Source organism: Hippocampus guttulatus, chromosome 10 (genome assembly GCF_054856545.1).
Source record: "Hippocampus guttulatus isolate MCC_2025c chromosome 10, RoL_Hgut_1.0, whole genome shotgun sequence".
NCBI lineage: Eukaryota > Metazoa > Chordata > Actinopteri > Syngnathiformes > Syngnathidae > Hippocampus > Hippocampus guttulatus.
The window spans coordinates 6,221,351-6,243,095 of NC_141270.1; the positions used below are offsets into that span (position 1 = coordinate 6,221,351).

Consider the following 21,745-nt stretch of genomic DNA (forward strand, 5'->3'; position numbering starts at 1 on the left):
GCAGTGATGTTTTCTCTGCCACTGGCTCACCCTGCAAACTCATCTTTAATAATATATGAATTTGATTTTTTTTTTCTCCCGTCCACTGGAGTGCTAAACATCGGCCGTTTCATTAGGTACACCCCAGCAACTCTCATAACTGTTTGAGATCACAATGCTTGGTTTGGACCGACGCCGTCAGGGAGCCATTCATTCTACGGAACTTAAGACGGAGCGCTGCAGCAAAGTCTGGACCGCGGAGTATGATGCAACAGTGTCCGGAGCAAAGGCAAGTTCACAAGTGTGTCGTTTCTAGTTGTGTATCATCAAATGCTACAATGACGCAGCAATTAACAGACTGGGGAGAGACACGAGGGCAGTCCTGCAGCAAAGTAGAGACTGCAGAATGGAAGTCAACAGCATCGGCAGCTAAGGCGCAACAACAAGCTCAGCAAACGCTAGGGTGTGTTTGTTCTTGTCGTTTTTATGTGTATATACATCTTTAAATGTGACATCATTAGTGAAAATGTATATTCAAGATGAGAATGAGGGCAGCTGCAGCAAAGTGGAGTCTAATACCACTTTGGGAACCCTCCCCCATGCCCAACAACCCCATCCCTCAATACTATACATCTCCCATTTTTGCCCCCCCCCCCTTCAAGGAAAGACCAGATTTGTGAATGACATGTTGTTGTGCTGCCCATTTCCTCATTAGCTTAGCCTAGCTCGGCACGATAGCCACAGCGGCCATTGTGAGAGGCCAGCAGGGGGTTAGTTTGGGGAGTGTGGGAAGAGGTTGTGTGTGTGGGGGGGGGGGGGGGGTCCATTAGCTAAGTACACACAAGCCACGTTATTGTTTGCGCCAACTTCAAACATGGCCACATGTCAGCCATCATAACTTTGGGGATACAAAATGGTCTTTTGCATTTTTTTCGGAGGGTGGGGGGGGGGGGGTCATCATTAGTGAAAATGTATATTCAAGATGAGAATGAGGGCAGCTGCAGCAAAGTGGAGTCTAATACCACTCCGAATTGAGCGCTAAGGCATGTCAGCATGTGTGTTTATCATTCTCAATTAATTATTAAATGTTACAAAGATGTGTCAATCTTACAGTTGAATTGAGACTGTAGGTGGCAAGAAACCAGACTGTGGCGTATAATATGGCAAGATAAATTTACGTTAACGTAATTATGAGTCATGAATCTTCTAATGCCACAATTTTACAATTGACAGAGCCGCAAGAAGAGACTATGGGGCATAATGCTGCAGCATCGGGAGCTAAAACATGTTTGTATTCATTTTCTTTGTCACTTCTAGCTCCTTATCCTCAACTGTTTAAAAAAAGTCTCCAAAATTGTTTGATCGGTTGGTGACAGAGGGCAGTAATAAACCGGGCCACAGCACCAAAGTGGAAACTAAGGAGCATAATTCTGCAGTGTCCAGCACCAAGGCATGTGAGTTTACTTCTTCTCACTGAGAGGAAATTGGGGGCGATAAGAAACTGGGCCAGGGCAGCAAATGAGAGACTATGGGGCACATTCTTTCAGTATCAAGCACTAAGACATGTTTGCATGCAAGTTGATTTTTTGTTGATTTTTCAACGATCACAATCACTCTGCAATTGTATTATCGAGATTGAGGGCTTCAACAAAGCGGACTATTGCGGCAACCAGGAGACTATGGAGTATGATACATTACTATTTGCATGCGTCTTGAAATTGTCTGCATTCTTTGCCATGCATTGCATAAAACAACAATTTTAGAATGTAGAAGAGACTGGGGGCAGTCAGGAACCAGACAGCATAACGGAGACTGTGGACATCCCTGTTTTGCTCGTAAATTATAAATGAATCTTAACACGAGCACATACCAATGACACCATTCCAACAACACCAGAAGGTTCCATCACGCTTTCTTTGGTCAATCAACAGGCTACTGTCACTTTAAGGAGGTGTCATGGGGGGGTTGGGGGGGGGGGGGGTCCACAAGGCTTTCTGAGCAGCAAATCTTGCAAAGGGCCTGCAAGCCGCCCGTCTGGCTCAGCTTGAGGCAGCTGATGTAACGCGGCGAGCGCCACACGCAACAAAGCGGCCCTTCCTTACCTTGTTCGCTGCTGTTGTCACCGCTGTGGGACGTGTGGCCGCCGCTGGACGGGCCCGGCGTGCCTCCGGAGCGCGTGGACGCCGTGTCGTCGTGGTCTCGGTTCCAGGACGTCTGTAGAGAAACAGAGAATGCATTTCATTTTATTGTGAATGTGTTAAACAAGGTGGGTACACAGCACATGTTTACATTCATTTGGGGAAATATCAAAACGTCTCAACCCCATACAAGTGGAAGAAATTGCATGGCTGGATGGATTTTAGCAAAACAGTATTTCTTCATTTGAAAGTTTTTCTCTCTCTAGTTTTATTAACAATAAAACAATGAGTTCAAAAATAAACATGACTGCCAACTACAGGGCTGGAGTGGAAGAGCACAAAGCAAAAGTCATGGACTGAAATTTATTTTCTTATTCCGTTCAGTGTATCTTTTTAATTTTGGTTAAAATGAATTGATTATTTCACTCAAGAGAAAAAAAAATGGATGCCCGGGGACTTAATTGGCTTGTTGCCACATGCTTTTTTATTATATATTTTTTATTTTTAACAGCACTTGCCATAGGAAAATATGATATGCGGCGGTCCGATTTTTGCAGCAAATGAGCTGGTTGAAATAAGACAACGCAAAGCACTGTGCGTCAATGTCACTCAGCCTTGGCGGAGGTTTCCGCTCTACTTCGAGTGCTGTCATGTCTTTTTTTTTTTTTCTGCATACAGCGCGAGTCTCGCACTCATATAAGGGCATGCAGGCACAAGCGAGTGTGCATGACACTATCATATGGAATGAGGGCTGAGGGAAAGACGAGGAAGGAAAAAAAAAAAAAAAGAAAGAAAGCAGCAAGCCAACATGTTGCATGAGTTCCCAGCTTTGTGAAGCATGCGATCCACGCCTGTCTCCATTTGGGACAAACTGCTAGCAGATGACAACAAGCACAGCGAGCAACCAGCGAAAGTGATGTCATCCGCAAAGAAATAAATTCAAATGTATACAGCGCTGCCTAAGAGCTGCGTCGAGAAATATGGCTCTGTAGACGCATAAAAAGTGTAAAAATGACAGCGCTAAATGCGAGCTAACACGTGTTAACGGATAAAACTAGCAAACGACAAAAAAAGAACCACGATTAACATTTTAAAGTAATAATAATAATCAGAGCAGGAAAATAAAAATAAAAACGGATATGTTTGCAAAAATATGCACACCCTCTGGACGGCTAACAGTTAAAATGCCACTGATTAAACCCAAACAAAGTTCATGCTGTTCTAGTAGGCCTTTCCTGGTATTTACAAAGTCGCAAACTTTGCTGAATGTGAAAGACAAAGACCGCTCTACTCTTCTGTCACCGACGCGAAATAAAATCTCTGCGTGAAAGGCACAAAAGTGCAAATTCACAAAAGTGTGCCGTGGACTCGGCATTACTTACATACGTCACATTCTATAACCCATGTTCCAATGTTTCCAGTTTCTGCAAGCCTGCATGAATCCTTTTATTTTCTCAAGACCAAACTTTTCAAAAAAAACCCCAAAAGGTTTCCGCGGCATAAAAATACCCCTCAGAGCCAGACCAGAAGCGAGGAAGTCCTCCCCCAACAGAACCAGAACTATTTGGGACAAAACTGAAGCGAAAGTTTGATGCATACGCTGCCAAAGTGTGACTGAATTCGGGGGAACCTCTCATCGACCGTGTTATTTTCAGACACAAACACATACACTTTGTGTGTGTACGCTGCAGTTGTACACCAGTACACACACATACACATGCCTCCTCCAATGTGGCCGCCTCACACTGCAACCAAACCAGATGTTACCTCTTATTCCGCTTCTGAAAGGGACGAGGGGACTTCAAACGGGAGCTATCACGGCATCCCTCTCTCTCACACACACACACACACACACACACACAAAGTACCACCTGTGAGAGTCAAAACCAAGCTGATACAGATTTTTCTTTTTCCCTTGAGGCCCCAAATTGAGTGATGGAAGACCTCGCGGAGGACGAAAGGGTTAGTCGAGGAGCAGGATTTAAAAAAAAAAAAAAAAACACATCAACTTGTTTCAATCTGGATCCTTTTATGCCGCGCAACTGGAGACAGTTGGAGAGCGTTAAAAATGAGGGAACAACAAAGATGATATTCAACATCAGCGTGCTGCAAATTCAAAACATTGGCGGTTGGCTTGATGTCGCCGGACTGAAGGATTTTATCACGCATAACATCGCAGTTGTTTACCGTAAAATGAGTCCACGACGATGAAAGTCCCCCATAATAAAACACCACCACCAGCTTATTCAAACTACAAGCTCGGCGCACAGAACATGAGTTGCACGGAATGAATACAGTGCAAAGGACAAAAAAAATAAAATAAAAGAGTGGAGAGATGTGGATTGAAATGGGCATATGAAGTGCAGTGGTTTTAGACCACAGAAAGCAAACAGTGACAATAACCATAGAACTGGGAGTGAAACTTATTTCATATGACATGTCTTTTTCTGTCCTGGCTGTTCAGTGCAATCCTGTTTCATCTCTTTTTCAAAAAGACTCAATTTGACTTTCCTATGAAATGGCGATGAGCTCAATTTTGCTGATGTGTGGCAGTTAAAAGCATTGGAAAAAAATACACACACACACACAAGGAGCTTGTGCGCTCTCTATTCCTACGAAGTGGGGAAGGCATTTCATTAACCTTTTGCTCAGATTTATTTTGCCACACTTGATTTCCACATAAAGCTCACGACTCCACCTTTATTTCCCATTTTAAAAAAAAACAACAACAAAAATCTTTCTGACCTTAATTTTTTCCGCCTTCGAAACTTCTTCTCTATCTTTGATTATGAGTGTGCTGGCCAAAAACAGTTGTGAGGTTACAGGGGTGACTCTGCATCTGGGAAGGGCGGCTAAGTGGAAATTCAACTTGATTGCTCACCGATACCAAGTAACCGATACCACTCGTACGTTTAGCACATAACTTGTCGATTAAACCAATGAAAAAACATTTTTTGTTCACTTTTGTTCATTTCTTCCAAAAGACTTCTGAATGAGCCTCTTTAATGAAGTGAACAGGCATAGTGTTGAAAAGCGCCAACGATTCGAACCCGAATCTCAGGCCTGCGAAGCAGACGTGCTAATCGTGTACGCGAGAGCCCGCTGCGTGCAAGTTCTTTGTGTTTTAATTTGAAAATATAATTAGAACACGGAGGACGGAGTGCGGGGAGGCAAAGTTGTGCATTAGCTGTAATTGAACAAAAGAGCGCAGTGCCTGCTGGGAGGTGGCCGCTTAGGCCCCACGGGAAACAGGGGAGGGGTTGGGGGGGGGCGGATGGCATCTCCGTGGGGACGAGGGGTGGAGGGGGAGGAGTTTATTTATAATCACACAGGCCACCCTTAGATGCAAGCGCTGATCTGACGCGCAATTAATTCAGAGATCACACACACGCGCACACGCACATTCACACAGATACACACATGCCAATACACACACAGAGTGCGCGCACACACCCATTGGCAAATACACTACAACAGACGTTTTTCTCTCATGTATTTAATGGAGGGACGTTTTGTACACACACTCATATATACACGTTCCTCCTGCTATTTAACAAAAGCACACACACCTTGACCGCAAAGTGCATACATACACAAACACACGCCCTGTGCACACACAGGGACGGGCAACTTCATGCTGGAGGGGGCCAGAATTTTTCATCAGTGCTCGTGAAGGGCCCACATAGGACAACGCACCTCCTCGGGGGGGAATAAGTTATTTTTAAATATGGATCAAAAAAAATAACGTGCAAAAAATGTGTTCTTGATATACTGTCATTTTTAATACATGGATAAAAGGAAATTCCAACCCCATTCTCATATTTTGGGAGAAAATATATGTTGAATATTTATCAGTGTTTTATGAAGAATATTTTGCGCTCTTAAAAACAAACAGCGCGTAGTCACAAGCTGCATAAAATTGAAATATCAGCAATAAAAAGATTTGGCCCACAAAAATCGGTTGGATTTTTAAAAAAATATAATACATTTATAATGAAAAAAGAAGAAAATTCTACAATTATTTAATACAATAAAATATGAACAATGAAAACCAATCATAGGAATGCAAAGTAATATACTTCGAAAATAAATTAAATCAATCAAATTAACTATGAAAATCATTTTAAAAACTAATAATAATAAAATGCTAAATCAATATTAGCCATGCACGGCTTGAAGTGAAAGATTGAGTATTAAGGCAACCCCCCCCCCACAAGTAAAATATTCATATGAAAATCAATAATAATAATAATGACAAAAATAAAGAATTTAAGAACAGCCCAGTGTTTTTTTCCAGATCATTACAAATGAGTATTAAAGCCAAAATAAAGGCCGATAAAATAAATATACCGTTATGAGGGGGAAAAAAAATACCTCAAACATGTCAGATAGCACATTAACACCAAAGGCGACTGACTGGCTTTGTCACCAAAGTTGGAATGTGCTTGGCTCCTTCGAGTATTGTACAAGCCTGCGCATTGGATTGCTTTTCGTGTGTTGAGCACGTCGAAAGTCGCAGAATTTCAAAAGTTTGACCAGCACTGACGTCAACTGAGCAGAAAAAAGGCGACGGGCAGACTGCACACAAAGCGACACACTTGATTTATTCTGTATTCTCCTAATGAGCCGCCATTCCTCCTCCCTCGGCATATTCCCTAAATCCTTCCCTCCACCGAACCCCCTCGCCCCCCCCCCCTTTGCTGCATGTGCACTAGGTTGTATTCCAACGCTTAATTGTCAAGTAAATTCAATTTCCCTGCTTCTGTTCTGCCTCGCTTTTCGCTAAACTTCTTAAATCTGCCGCCCAGGGAAGCGCATGCAAGCAACCCCCCATCCTGAGTTAAGACCCCCCCCCCCCACACACACTTTTTTATCGTTTTTCTTCCCTAATTCGCCATGAAAAGATTCCTCTTGCTGGAAATTGTGATTCGGCATTCCAATCCGGTGTGCTCTCATTCCGTGTGTGTGTGTGCATGTGGGCGGGAGGTGACGAGGGGGGTTGGGGGGGGGGGGTTTCCTCATGCAAGCAAGCAAAGCAAGAAGAAACGTCGCCTCGCCGATTGATTTGCAGTAATAATAATATTAATAATAACGGCTAAGGTTGAGGTGGTGAAATCTTTTTGGAGACGTTCCGCTTATTTACAGGCGGCCAGGGTGCAGGAATAATCATATGTGCATACTTAAGAGGCACAGGCGTAAATAGACATAATCCCCGCCACACCATACACACACACACACGCACACAAATTCTTCAGCGGCAGCCCACGTGAATCGAAGATGACACGTACGCAACTGCATCCCCCAGAATGCTTTGCTGCTGCAGCTGTGTTCCCCATCAAAAGGAAATCATGCAGTATGGCTGAACAAATTTTAAAAATGATGGAATTGGGATTCCCCCCAATACTGCGATTGAGGAACTAATTTATCTGGAACAATATCCAATTTGTTAAACATAAACGTTTGTCTAATTCACCTTTTCAGGAACAGCGATTACTCCAGTGGAGAGCATCTCATGTTCTTGGGTTACAGGGTGCACGAAAGGGTTATTACGAAAGACAGTTTCTCAACTTTAATTTCAATTATACTTTGACTTGCAGCGTCGGTAAGTCACAAATCCGACTACGGCAATAACGCAAACCAATCTGTGGCTTTATCACAGTCGACTTCTCATGTTCCACAAAACGACACTTCGACTGCACTTCTTAACTCATTCAGTACAAGCCAATTCTGGACCAAGTCTGAAAAGACGTTTAAAAACGTCTTTGGGAGTGAATGAGTTAAGCACTTAAATGATCTAGACACTCTTTAAATAACAAATTAAATATGTACATTATACATATAAGAGCCCAAGTTCAAACCCAGAACCTCACAACTCGTGCCATCCGCCAGTCACTGCGTGGCCATCAACAATCCCTTTTCTGAAGTTTATGATCATCTTTTAAATTGACATTTGTCCCCAAGTGTCACCCAACTCTAAGAATATGTCGCGATGGCGAGTGAGACGGCTTAGCGTATCTGCCTGTGAGTCGAGTCTCATCACATTATTCAAATGATGACAAAAAAAAACAAATTGTATTCGATATCACGTACGTTCGCTGCTTCGCTTTGGAGTAAGTGTTGCAAAAACAGCCAAAGAAAAAGTAAACGGAGCGTGCTCAGTCCATCGCTGAGTTCCACTCTCTGCTTGTTTACACTTTGGGAACCCTCCCCCATGCCCAACAACCCCATCCCTCAATACTATACATCTCCCATTTTTGCCCCCCCCCCCCTTCAAGGAAAGACCAGATTTGTGAATGACATGTTGTTGTGCTGCCCATTTCCTCATTAGCTTAGCCTAGCTCGGCACGATAGCCACAGCGGCCATTGTGAGAGGCCAGCAGGGGGTTAGTTTGGGGAGTGTGGAAAGAGGTTGTGTGTGTGGGGGGGGGGGGGGGGGGGGTTCCATTAGCTAAGTACACACAAGCCACGTTATTGTTTGCGCCAACTTCAAACATGGCCACATGTCAGCCATCATAACTTTGGGGATACAAAATGGTCTTTTGCATTTTTTTCGGAGGGTGGGGGGGTGACTAAGAGGACCCCCTCCTATGAATGAACCTACTTGCTATTCCAGCGGGCTAAGACGCACACAAGTCACGTGGTCGCCTCTCCTTTGTGACACTTGTTGAATCTGCCACCCCGAAAGGCAGAGGGAGGGTTAGGATGGGGGGGGGGGGGGGGGGGGGGGGGGGTCAAACCACCCCTTTATGCCGCCACAAAAGTCGCCATTACAGACAACCCCCCCCCCCCCCCGCACCAGGACCACAGCATACCGCCTCCTGCCGCGACTCAGAAGTTTGCTTTGAGAGGAGCCGTTTGAGGCGCACAAAAAGAAGTCCGCATGAGACTCTGGCAGGGGCAAGCTAATAGATTAGCAATAGCAAGGCCGACCCGATTAGGAAAATGGTGGTGGATGACGCACCTCCCTTCCTCTCCCCCTTTCGACTCAGGGGGTGTGTTGGGATGGGAGGGGGGTCGGGGTGGCTCACCCTTTGACCAGCGGCGTTACCTAAACCAACACTGCTGACCTGGAAAGATGCATTGCGTAACTGCACAGCCAATTGTTGCCGAAAGATAGCCCGATAGTGCTAAAGCAACAGTTCCTGGGGCGCACCCCCACAGAGTTGCCCACCCCCGTACACCACACACACCAATAACGGCAGCATGTTTGGTTTTAAACCGAACCTAACTTAAAATAAAATTGATACACCCAAATAAGTATTTGAGAAAACACTTGAAAACATAGGTGTTAAACTCAAGGCCCGAGGGCCAGATCCGGTCCATCACATCCTATCTTGTGGACATGTGTCAACTTCCGTGATCCTTGCTAAAATCTGTTCCAACATTCAAATTGTCATGTGGAATAAATCAGAACGTTAATTAAAGTTTTGTCTGAATTTTTAATGCTACACAAATTATTATACTTTAATCTTCGATTTCATCCATCAATTCGATGTGTTTATGTCATAATTCGATGAGAGGATTACACATTTGTTTGGTTTCACAGTTTTCACAAAATATAAATCAAATCTTGGAAAAATAAATAAATGACTTTTTTAACTACAAAAATATATATGTATATATTTTATATTCAAGGCATCATGTTCAGTTTTAAAGCTGTTATCAATGACCAAAATATATAACAAGGGGGGCTTACACAAGCGGAAACAGACACTATGGAGTGGTGCGCACACCACAATTTCAAAGATGATGCCAACAACAACCAGAATCAAGATGTCGGATTAAAGTCCTACCCAAAATAAATGAACAACAAATCTTTTATTTTGTACAAACACTGAAAATCTGGTGCGCCCCAGCACAGTTTGTTGAAATCTAGATTCTGACCCTTTAAATACCAAGGAACCATATTTGGTAACTTCTACATGATTTGAAATGGACACCAGCACCAACATAAACCAGCACATCAACCGCTGGCAGTCCTTGGGCTAAGCTAACGGCTAACCTAGGACTCAAACCACATCCTGAAAGTAGGAAGGGGGTCACGTTACATTCGACAAAAACAAGCGTAATCAAAATACCTCCTGGCTCTTCAATGAACTGGGGTGGGAATATTTTGAAAGGGAAGTTCCAATTATTTCCAGTCCCACTTGATGAAGTGGGGAGACTCTCCAGACACCCAGAGAGTCCTTAGCGTCATTAGCTACCCTCTCCCACTTCGTTAGCCGCTTCCACCACCCTCACCGCGCCTCCCTTTCCCCTCCTCCCCCCACCCTCTGCATGCACAATTAAGGGCACCGGAGGCGACTTTCTGCATACAAACCGCGAGTCGTCTGCTTTTAGGTCAGGGTTCAGGCACTTCAGGAGACTTTTCCAAGCTGCAGAATGGATTCAAATGATCATTTAACCGTAGGCTGTTTCAAGCCAGAAACACCTTGAAGAATAACCGTTGACTGTCGATAATTGGTCGCCACGCTGTTGGTCGAAGTAGAAGTTGACACGTTACAATTGTTGAGTGCTTTCAAGGTAGATTTGCAACTTTTCCCAGCACCTCAATTGCATGTATATGCATCTATAGTCAAGGCTTTGGTTGATGATGATCGTTAATGGAACAGTGGAAGACATTTAAAGGGATATAAACATGCATTTTAGGCATCAGCAAAGAAACGATTGACAATTTGGAGCACAGTGCATCAATTTAGAACCGAAAAATTTGATTTTAACATTTCACATTAGCTGTGACTAAGTCATTATCATAGGAAAATTTATTCCAAACCTCTTCTACATGCCAAATTTCACTTTCTCCAGCTTCTTAAAATGCCAGCCAACAAAATATTTCACGTTACTCTCATGTATATATTGGTTCTCCTGCATTTTCAACCAAGAAATGGGACTTTACGTACCATATTGTCCCTTGTTCTGGTTCCCCAACTTCAAGCTCGAAGTCAAAACAACTTAGTAAAATTGTTTTGGAGCAAACCACTTGCTTGTTTTGTTGTGCTAACTAACACGGTTGCCATCAATGTCACAAAGTGATATTTTCAAGTTGTTGCAGTTTAACCCTTTCATAACCCCTGTAACCAGATAACATGAGAAGCTGTCCACTGTAATGACCGCTGTCCCTCAAAGGGTTAAATAACAGTTTTAGCGCCCCCCCCCAAAAAAAAAAAAATACAAGTTGTGTTTTTGAGTGTAGCACTGGGAGATGAAAAACCAGCACGAAAGTTGCGGCAACCCTCGACAGTAAGTCAACCTTCTTCTCATGTCCGGGTTGTAAAAAAGCACAATTAAATTCTACGTGCACATTTTTTTAAAAATGCTAGCGCATGACAATCCGAGCCTTTTCAAGCCTCCCCCCCCTTACTTGGAATTGGCGAGGATTTGCGAGAGTGTGCAAGTGGACGCGGATGTGTTAGGAATCCCCTCCAGATAGAAGAAGGAACGGCGGCGCGGAAAGGGTTAACTCAGTCCGACCGGTGCTAAGCAGTCGCTCCACTCAACACAGCACCTGAGGGGGTGCTGCATTTATCAGGCCAGTCTCAACACACACACACACACACACACACACACACACACACTTGTCGACACACATACGTAGCAAACTGGCTTGGTGGCATTCACCAGCCTCCTCTGACTTTTTCACCTCTGCACGCCGGCCTGCTCAGGCAGGCTCAGAACAACACAGCTTAAATATTCCGAATATTAGCGCCGTGACACATGCACGGCGGACGCATAATTCCTGAACACTGTCAAGCCTTCCAAAAAAAAAAAAAAAAAAAAAAAAGAAAATGTTGAATAAATTCAAAGTCTTTTTTCTCTCTCTCTCTCTCCCTGACATTTTCTTTTCTCTGCTACACTCGCCTCGCACCGGAATAAATTGCTTTATGAATAAATGTGCCTTCTTGTTAACATTGCTGCTTTTGTGCAAATTTGCCGGCCGCTCTTGCTCTTCAACTTTATGCCTGGGGGTATATATTAAAAATACATATGTGGGAGGGAGGGGCGGGGGGGGGCAAGATAATGCGGGCGCGTGCACACACACACACGAATCCATTCACACAAGGCCAATTCGTTAAGGATGTCACCAGTGCGGATAAGATGTCACGCAAAAATACCGTCGAGCACAAAATAAAAATTTACAGAACTTTGCAAGTCAGAAAGTTGTTTTTTAAATTCTACAAGTTATTATATAAAGATCTGCGCAAAACAAATTTCGTCATACACCCAAGTGGTCTTTATTTGTCTGATTATGTTTTGGGTCAGATTGACCCTTATTAATAGTATTGTATTTGACATTTTTTTTTAAATATATTTTTGAATATTAAGGGTGAATTAACTACACAAGCGGCTAAAGAGGAGCAGACATTTTGTGTTAAACATGCAGTGGGTCAATTTGACCCATAAGCATTTTAACCAAAGGAACAAAGTAACAAAATGGATTCATATCTGCATCAGAGAGTCCCTTGGAACACAGAACAAGTGTCTTTAAATACCCTCTTCTTGTTTTAAGGGTCAAATTGACCCAGGTAAATGATTTTTGTTAATCTTTTTTTATTATTTGCATACAGTATTCAATATATTGAAATGACAGTGACACAATACACTAAAAAGGGAACTGAAATGTCACATTTTTTTAGACAGTTAAACAAGGAAGCGGGTCAGACTGACCCATGAACGTTTTTGTCATACTAGCGATGTTTGAAAGTGCTCTACAAATACATTTGAGTTGAGTTGAGGATGGTTGGTCACTTCATCATCGTCTTAATATACCTTTAAAACCTGAGGAGTCTTTCACTCTCATGTCAAGTTTCTTTTTCTAGAACAGCAATAATGTTCCTGGGTCAATTTGACCCAGGGCCTGTTTGATGATCAGAAAGGGAGAGACTATAAACCTTGCAGGGAAAAATGTCAAATGAACTAATTATAAGGTGCAATGTCCATGTTGAACTTCCATACCTAAAAAAACTACTTTTGAAACGGGTCAATCCGACCCGCACCACAACAGCGGGGTTGCTCCGACTGACCTGCGCCATCTCTAGAAGAAAGGACCACTTTGGACAAAAAAAAAAAAAAGGAAACTCTCCAGAGGATACACGAAGCCCCCTCAAAGAGACACTTACGAGTGTGTTATTTCATTCTTTTTCTGGATTAAAAAGCCGCCGTGTTATCTTTGCCGGCTGATCCACATTTCCATAATCACACTCACACGCACACACACACACACACACCACACACAAAGAATACCCCACCCCCTATTCCTCCCTCCCCTTCGCCTTTGCTCCCAGCCCTGCCATCCAGCCTCTCCCAGCCACTCACCCATATGGACGCCGCGCAGATTTAAATTATTTAGCTTGGTGACTTTTTTTTCATGTCGCATGCGCCGTTAATTTCATTCACTTGCAAGCACCTTTGCGCCGTGCACAAAAGCAAAATATGACCTGTATCCCACTAGATTTCCACAGCCAGCATATGGATCATGAGCATACACACACACACACACACACACACACACAAGCACGGTCATCCCCGGAGTGGCAACATAACGAAAAGGACCTGCGCGCAAAAAAGGAAATGCACACTTACTGGATTCTCAGTGGTGGGAAACGACAAATCCAGTACTTCGTTACCGCACTTAAGTCAATATTTCAGGCGTCGAAGATGAATATTTATTTGTGCAACTTTTTACTTTGACTCCCTCAAAAAAAAAAAAAAGAGAACTGCTTTTTCTCTCGTCTTTATGAGCACGCTCCATATACGCCGTCGTTTGAGTCAAGTGGAAAAAAAGAAATTGTGTAATGCCATCACATGTGGGCAAGGAGAGCCGCCGCTGCCAATAATTGAATAAGACAACCAGTTGAAAGAACAAATGCACTCCCTCGGAGCTGCTGTAGGCCACAACTCACTCCCAGACACTCACACAAACACTAATAGCACAGTTCCTGATGTCGCTCACTAGGCCACGCCCCTTAAGGGCACACATCCAAAACACAAACACTACAGTGAGTATAGTAATTATGTCTTGACATTCTCTTTCATTATGTTTTTAAACAATAAAATGCTACTTTCTGTATTAAAATGACGCAACCGCTCCAAAAAACAAATCACTGTGCTTTTTTTTTGGGGGGGGGGGGGGGTGTTATTCATTACATTTTATGTTTGGTCATGTCAAGAAAGAAAAAGTGTATTTTTTTTTTCAGTTATCATTAGCTATCCTCTACTTAAGTGTAAGTACTTTCCCCACCTTTGCTTATTGCACCGCAATCCACAAAAGCAGCTGTGATGTGGTGGGGAGAGTTAGGGGGGGGGTGGTGGTGGTGGTCTCTCGATAAGCAATGTGCACTCATGTTTGAGGAGAAACACTGACAAGACGCCTAATGAAGCGTGCACGGACTGGAGGAGGAGCAGGACGACCAAGGGAAAAAAAAAATAAAAAAAAAAGTGGAGGGACCAAAGCAGAAGCAAGACCGGGGAGAGCGCCTCGGCCTTGCGCCCCGCCGCCGGACGCGCTCTGCTGGGCTTGAGCGAGGCCAGCGTGAGGGGTAGGTGGAGGGTGGGGAAAAGGCCCCCGCAAATTCAAATGGACAGGAAAGCGGGTCAAGTCTTAATGAGCCAATGAGAGCATTTATGCAGAAAATGTCTCATTCCGATGGAGGGGATGATTGGAGGAAATGGGGGTGGCGAGGGGGGATCATTTGTGTGTGTGTGTATGTACCTGGTCGAGGGCCACGGAGGAACGGGTGATCTCCTCGCTGTCCGACTTGGAGCCCCCCTCGCGGTCGTCTATGACGAGGTCGATGGGCATCTTGCCCTTTAAGCAGCTGATGTAGCGGTGGCAGAAGTTGTCGCACAGCTCGTGCACCTGCGTGGGGCAAACCAACAGCAATCAGATGCACTTTTTAGGTGGGAAATTGGGGCAAAATTCAATCTGACTCAAAAATGGAGAATATGTTCAAGTCAAGGGGCATTCTTTTAAAATTGTGAAATAAAATATCAATCACTGGTCCAAAGATTCGGCACACCCGTAATGCGTCTCATGAGCTAAAAAAACAAACTTGGAACAATAGGAACAACCCCGATGCCACAAAATACAAGAAATGACTCATAAAAATCAATCTAGCGCGATAATGAGAGTATATTATACTCAAACAACATTTTTCATAAATCCGTAAAAATACTCCATACGGCCGGTCAAAAGATTAGGCACACCTGCATCATATTGCAAAAGCTTCGACTCACACATTCATTCTTGTGTCGTGAATCAGTACTACAGAACATGAAACAAGCTAGAATTTTAAAAATACGTATTTCAAAAGCTTGCTAGATCATATTTAAGCACCCTTAAAAATAAATTTTTAAAAATCTGTAGGACCAATCACAGGCCAAAATATTAGGTACACCTACACTGTACCTCATGAGAAAAAATAAATAAATCAATAAATCATGCCCATCTGCACCGCAAAATAAGCTGAAGGAAATTACTCATTAACAAAAATAAAAAACCCAAAAATGAGAGCAGATGATTTGAAACAAGCATTTTTAGAAATCATTAAAAATAACAATAATTACTGATCAAAATGCCAAAATATTAAGTATCCCAAAGCGGCATGTCATGAGCTACCACTTCAAAAATATATATAAATAAATAATCAATCAAACTTCACACAGAGTCTCAACCAAAATATTCGAAACTGCCTCCAAGCCACAAAACAAGCTGCAAGAAATTACCCATAAAAGTTAATCTTACACAACAAGGACAGTCGACTGCATTCATGCAACTTTTGGGGGAAAAACATTTGTAACAATAAAATAAATCACTGCCATACTGGGCACACTTGCACTGTATTCACCAAGACAAAAACATCATTTTAACCTCCTCTCTCGCACTTGTGCCGCAAGCCAAAATATTAGGACCAGCCTGACAAACAACAGACCATCAAAAAAAAAAAAAAAAAGAGACTTGATAAAATATAGGCAACACAAAATGGAGAGCAGATTCTACTCTTTTAACTTTTTTACTTTTTTAAAATTCAGGACGATAAAACCAATCACCGGTCAAAATTTCAGGCAAAAAAAAAGGATCAACCTTTACAAAGTGTGTCAACCAAATTATTTAGGAGCAGCCCTCAAACAGACACCCCCGCACTATAAAACAAGCCACAAGAAATTTGTCAAATCAAACATTTGAAACACAATGACGGAAGGAGATAATAGTCAAGCAACTTTTTTTTTCTTTTTTAATCCATCGAAATAACACCAATCATTGGTCAAACAATTTGGCACACATATCAATCTTGGGAGCTAAAAAAAAAAAAAGGGATCATGACAATGAATTAGGTGTGACGTTTTAGGGGTGCTTGTAATGTCATGGCTCTCACACTCGCTTTGCTGTCTATCAAACCAAAAATAACAACATAACAGCATACGACAAGAGGAGTAGCTCATATACAAGAACAGGTTTCTTTTACAATTCACAATCATATTGATCTCCAGTTAAACTATTTTGCACACCTGCACTGTCTTTTCTGAATAGCAATCAATAAATCCGAGTTGACAACGTGTGCAAGAATGACGTCTTTCTCATATTTTGACACCCTCTGTGCACCTAACAGCCAAAATGATGATCATTATATCTCTCAAAGAACAACTCGGCACGATGCTCGATCTGTGCATGCAGGTGTACCTAATGAGGTGGCCAGGGCGGTGCAAAATGACTGTATTTCACCCCCCCCCCCCCCAAGGATGGAGATATCCCCGAAAATTGGCAGTGACACGAGGGCTCACACGGGCCACGACGCACTCAACACGCGTGTGAAAAATCCCACCAGCAGCCACCCCCGCGTGACGATCGGATTTCGAGCACTCCTGGACTGCCCCCCCCCCCACCCCCCAACCCCAAATCAAGAATATAGCAAGACTTGAAGAAAAAAACCTGTCCGCCGACGCTGATTAACACGTACCGGGAGAGGATGAGGTCGGAGGAGGGGGGAATAAAAAGTGGATTGATTGATTTGAACGCTAATTATAAGCGACTCGCAAAAATACAGTGATGCAAATTAGGAAGCGAGAGAAAGAGAACTGGAATCAGATTTCCTTTTATTACCTTTTCCAGCTCCAGCAGGTGAAACCGTAACACTTGAATGGCTTGAATCATCTGCAAAAACAACAAACAAAAAAACACAAATCAAGCCAATTAGTGCCTCCTTTTCATTGAACTAAACTTCAGGTGAAGTGACGTCACATGCGGTTAATATTAGTCATATAAAGTGCAGGCTACAAAAGGTGCAACACACAAACGTTACAATAAAACAACTTGAAGTGACTTACCAGATTATCCAATTCTGGATTTGATGAAAATAAAGGTTTTTCTGCACGAATCTAAAAACCAAGATCACATACCATCAACACTGGCATTAAAAGACATTGAGCCCCCTCCCCGAAGAATTTTCTCCTAAGTTGATTTTTAGTGCTTTGGGGCTGCTTGCTGACCTGTTTGGCAAACACGGCGATGTCCTCGTTGAAGGACTCGGACGAGCACACGTCCCCTCCCGCCACGCCGGGCTCTCTGGGGGTGCACGTCGCTAATTCACATTTCTCGAAAATCAGTGCAAGCAGAGGGAACAAGGGGTGTCTGCACAGTAACACACACGCACACGCACACACACACACATTTGGAGAGTATGAGCACACAATAGCAAATGTCAGCGCCGGGGTCAAGACGACTGCAGGCTGGATTTGGGCAGCCGTGCCCCCCTCCCCCTATATATGTATTTATATATGGTTTTATTTTTGCAGCGATTTTCCCGTGGGGAGCCTGCATGCATTCATGCGTGCAGGGAGGCTGCAAAGCGAAACACAAATTCTGCGCGTTGTATGCACGTTTAAGTGTATTTCTTCTACAGAACATATAGGGTGAGGTTGAGCAATGCTAACAAGTTGGAAACTAGGTAGATATATTTTAATCCGTTACTTTATGTCACAAAAATACATTTTCCGTAAATTCTAAACAGACATTTAAAAAAAAGTGCATGAACAGCCAGCACCAGACTGAACGAAACGCAGATTTCATTTTTAATGGGCTACGATTAATTCAATTAGCAAAAGACTGTAATTACTTCCACTTGGTTTAAATTATTATTTAAATGCGCAATATACTTTTATAACAACGCATAAAAGTGTATATTATCCCAAATGGTAAAATATAATCAGTCCGGTTGAAAAAAAATGGACACAGAAATCCACCCCGACTAAGCGACACGCCGAACAAGTCAAGCCCGCCAAGCCCTCACTTGTCCGCGGGCAACGCAAGCCGAGCTCCCCGCCGAACCTCTCGGAAGTCCCTCACCCAAATCCCTCCGGAGCCCCGTACCCGTAAATGGCGTCCTTGTCCCTCTTGAGCGCGTCATTCACCGACGACCCCATGCTGGGGGGCATGGTGTTAGTGTGCGCCGTGTGCGGGTACTGGTGCGAGTGCAGCTGGGGCCCGTGGTTGAGGTGCACGGCCTGCATGGAGCGCGCGCCGTGCGGATCTCCGTACATGGTGGTCGGGATGCCCACCCCGTCCATCCCGTAGTGGGGCAAGTCTTCGTACTGCACCGGAACGACACACACACGAGAATTGCACGATTATACTCACAAATGTAATTATTAATCAAGGAGCGTTTACCTCAATTTAAAAAAAAAAAAAGGAGCGAGCGTAGGAAATAAACCAACTTTTTAAGCATTTTAAAACAGAAAAAAGGAAGTATTGGAGCCGAAGATGCTGACACGCCAAGTGATTTAATTCAAACCACTGACTGTTACTTTTGGAACCGCTTAAAATCAAACTGCAGCAGGCTATTCCTAAAATCCAACTTTTTCACACGTAGCTTTTGTTTGATGCCGCGACGTCAAAGATTGGACTCGAGGAATTTGCACAATTAACTCGCCAGCAATAAATTGTTTTCGCAGAGTTTTCCCCGAAGCTTTAAAGTCTTAAAATAGTGCAATAGGTACACACCTTTGCCACTAAAATGTTTTTTTTTTTGCAAGAACAGTATCTTCACTTGCCTTGGACAAAGTGTTGCTTTATTTCGAACATTTTAAACGAAGTCTTCCAGTGTTGATTGGGAAGTTATTTGGAAAACAAGGCTAACAAGCCTCCAGGCGACCAGGTGCAAAAGCAAATCAGCGTGACAGATTTTTGCACACAGAGCGTCAATCAAATTATATTTGTAGTCATTTCGCGATGAAATATGACTTTTTAATCGTACGTTTCGGTGCATTTTATGAGCTAGTGGAAGGATGTTGGCGGGGGTGGGGGTTGCGTGGACATCTCAAGTCACGAGACAAAATATTTGAGATTTGTCACCAACAGAATCCACGCAGTGCTGTCACAAGTCATCTGCAAAAACACGTCCACGAAAGAAGTGTGTAGATGGATGAGTGTGCGAGTAGGGAGGAGGGGTGGGGGTGCAATGCAAAGCGAGGTCGTCCGTGCGTAATGTTGTTACCCCCCCTACCAAAAAAAAAAAAAAAAAAAAGACACTAAAAGTAACTTTTTTCATGAAGTCCACGCGTGTTTGGCTGCTTGCTTGGTTGTACGTACCCTTTGAGCCATAAGCCTCCTCGCTGCCCGCCGTTCGTGATTCCAGCCCCCACTTAAATCCACTCGGAAGCCAGCCTTGCACGGCAAATGAGCAAATCCAAACAAAAATTGAAGGGAGGTGGGGTTACATTTAAAAAAGCAAACATAAAAATAATGCAAAATAAATAAAAAAATCCTTTGGGATTGTGGTTTTGGGGGGTCTTCTCCCCTCCAGCCAGTCACCGCGGTGCCGGCCAAGTTGAAGCCGGCCGAGGAGAGACGATCCTCGGATCTCCTTCTCGCTCCGAGTCCCCCCCCCCCCAACCCCCCCCCAAAAAACAAAATAAATTCAAAGCCTTAAAAGACACCCGGTGGTTCTCATGGCTCGTATTAGGCTCCCCACCCCCCCGTGTGTCCGGCGTTGCTTGCTCGTCGGCGGGGTTCCTTCACTGGTTTTGGTCCGCTGGATCTAACACCGGCTCGGCGCTCCCACTCACGGCCGGGAATGAAGCGTCTCTTCCTGGCTTCGGCGGCTGCTGGCTGCCCGCTCTCCCGCGGCTTGATTTACTTATGCAAAGACGAGTGGAAGAGCTCAAGAGGAGGAGAAGGAGGAGGAGGAGGTGGTGGTGGGTGAAGAGGAGGAGGAGGGCTCATCATTCCGGCTCGAGGCTTTTCTTAAAGGAGCCGTGTGGCGTGTTTAAATGGGGGGGATGAGAAGGCGTTGTGCGTGCGCGTTAGTGTGTGTGGATTCGAACCCGGAAATACTACTGGCCTTAACAAGTGGAGACGGGCTGCAGCAAGTGGTCCGCACTCTTGGGGGGGGGGGGGGGGGGGGGGGGGAACCAGAGTCCATTGAAAAATTCGCCATTTTCATGCACCCGGATGAGCTCATTTACGTCCAAAATTAGCAAAACCTCGCCACGTATGTCGTCGCAAGGGACGCCGAATCAATCGCCACTACTCAACGCTGCTAAATAACATAAATCATCCCTGTATTGTTGCAAATAATGCGTTGTGTGATGTGTTATTGCGTGACATTCTTGCCATCTAACTGGTCCTGTCTGGCCGGTTTCGGGGGCTCTCGTTGCCTGGTGCTACAAAGTTTTTGCATGTCAGGTTTCGCGGCTTGTAAAATTGAAAAATGAGTCCATCGAGTGTAGATACCTCACAGAAGATGTTTTGTTGGCTTCATTTGTAGTTGAATCATAATTGGAAAGTAGTTTGCCAACTGGCTCACTCTCCTCCACCCCTGCCGGTGAGCCGAATCGGTCAGTCCATTCCAGGCGGTCTGGCCAATGATAGCGGGCCCCAGATGGGGGCTGTTGGAGGGAGGCGCTGGGATTGGCTGCCTTCAGCGATCGATCCGCGGAATGATTGATTGATTGGTCCGAGGTGATTGGCGAGAAGGTGCAAAAGCAAGCACATCATTATCGTCATCACCAGGCCACACTTTCAGTTTATTTACAACTTTGTGGCGCTTGTTTATGGTCAATTTGATGGAGTGGGTGTGGTTGTAATAAACGCACGATAATAAATGCACAACTGAAAAGAATTGTCCCATGTGATTTCACTTTTTTTTAACCCCAATTCACCCAATTAAACTGCACGCAAACTCATTGAATTAATCTGTTTATACTTACAAATCAGTATTCTTTTGTCTTCAAATGCATTCGAAATACTTTCAGTTGTCACTGAGTTGCACTTTATTGCCTAAATAATTACGTTATTCTCATATGCAAAAAGACGATAACACCCATAACTTCATGTTATGGTGCTTGATATATACAAAGTGACGTCACCACAATTCCTCATATGCGTATTAAGTTGGAACTGAGCTGGTAAAAAACAATAAATGCGTGTACAATAAATGTGTGGACTGCTAAAATGCTGCACATCGATCGTTCGAACGACATAATTAACATTTCTGAGGATACTCCATATAAAGTAGTAAGCATGAAAGTAAAATAGAATAAATGTGATATACTGGGTCGTACTTTAACCTATGACGCCATAATTCATTTGCATTTATGTAACTAATTTGTAGGCGATATTTAGTGACAAGGTGATC

General features: G+C 43.7%; 1 protein-coding gene across 2 annotated transcripts in view; it reads right to left on the reverse strand.

Moving 5' to 3' along the window:
* meis1b (Meis homeobox 1 b) overlaps nucleotides 1–20,371 on the reverse strand; it is an 88,548-nt gene extending 68,177 nt beyond the window's left edge. Inside the window, exons 1-7 of one of the 2 annotated variants that reach the window (XM_086121527.1) lie at nucleotides 19,699–20,371; nucleotides 18,481–18,701; nucleotides 17,601–17,742; nucleotides 17,439–17,489; nucleotides 17,215–17,265; nucleotides 14,827–14,973; nucleotides 2,082–2,193 (exon numbers count right to left, since the gene is read on the reverse strand). In XM_086121527.1, coding sequence (XP_085977653.1) covers nucleotides 2,082–2,193; nucleotides 14,827–14,973; nucleotides 17,215–17,265; nucleotides 17,439–17,489; nucleotides 17,601–17,742; nucleotides 18,481–18,701; nucleotides 19,699–19,710 — 736 coding nt within the window. In that variant the 5' untranslated portion in view covers nucleotides 19,711–20,371. The remainder of the gene's footprint in view (nucleotides 1–2,081; nucleotides 2,194–14,826; nucleotides 14,974–17,214; nucleotides 17,266–17,438; nucleotides 17,490–17,600; nucleotides 17,743–18,480; nucleotides 18,702–19,698) is intronic. The other variant, XM_086121528.1, reaches the window with a different exon arrangement.
* Nucleotides 20,372–21,745: the final 1,374 nt, after the last annotated feature.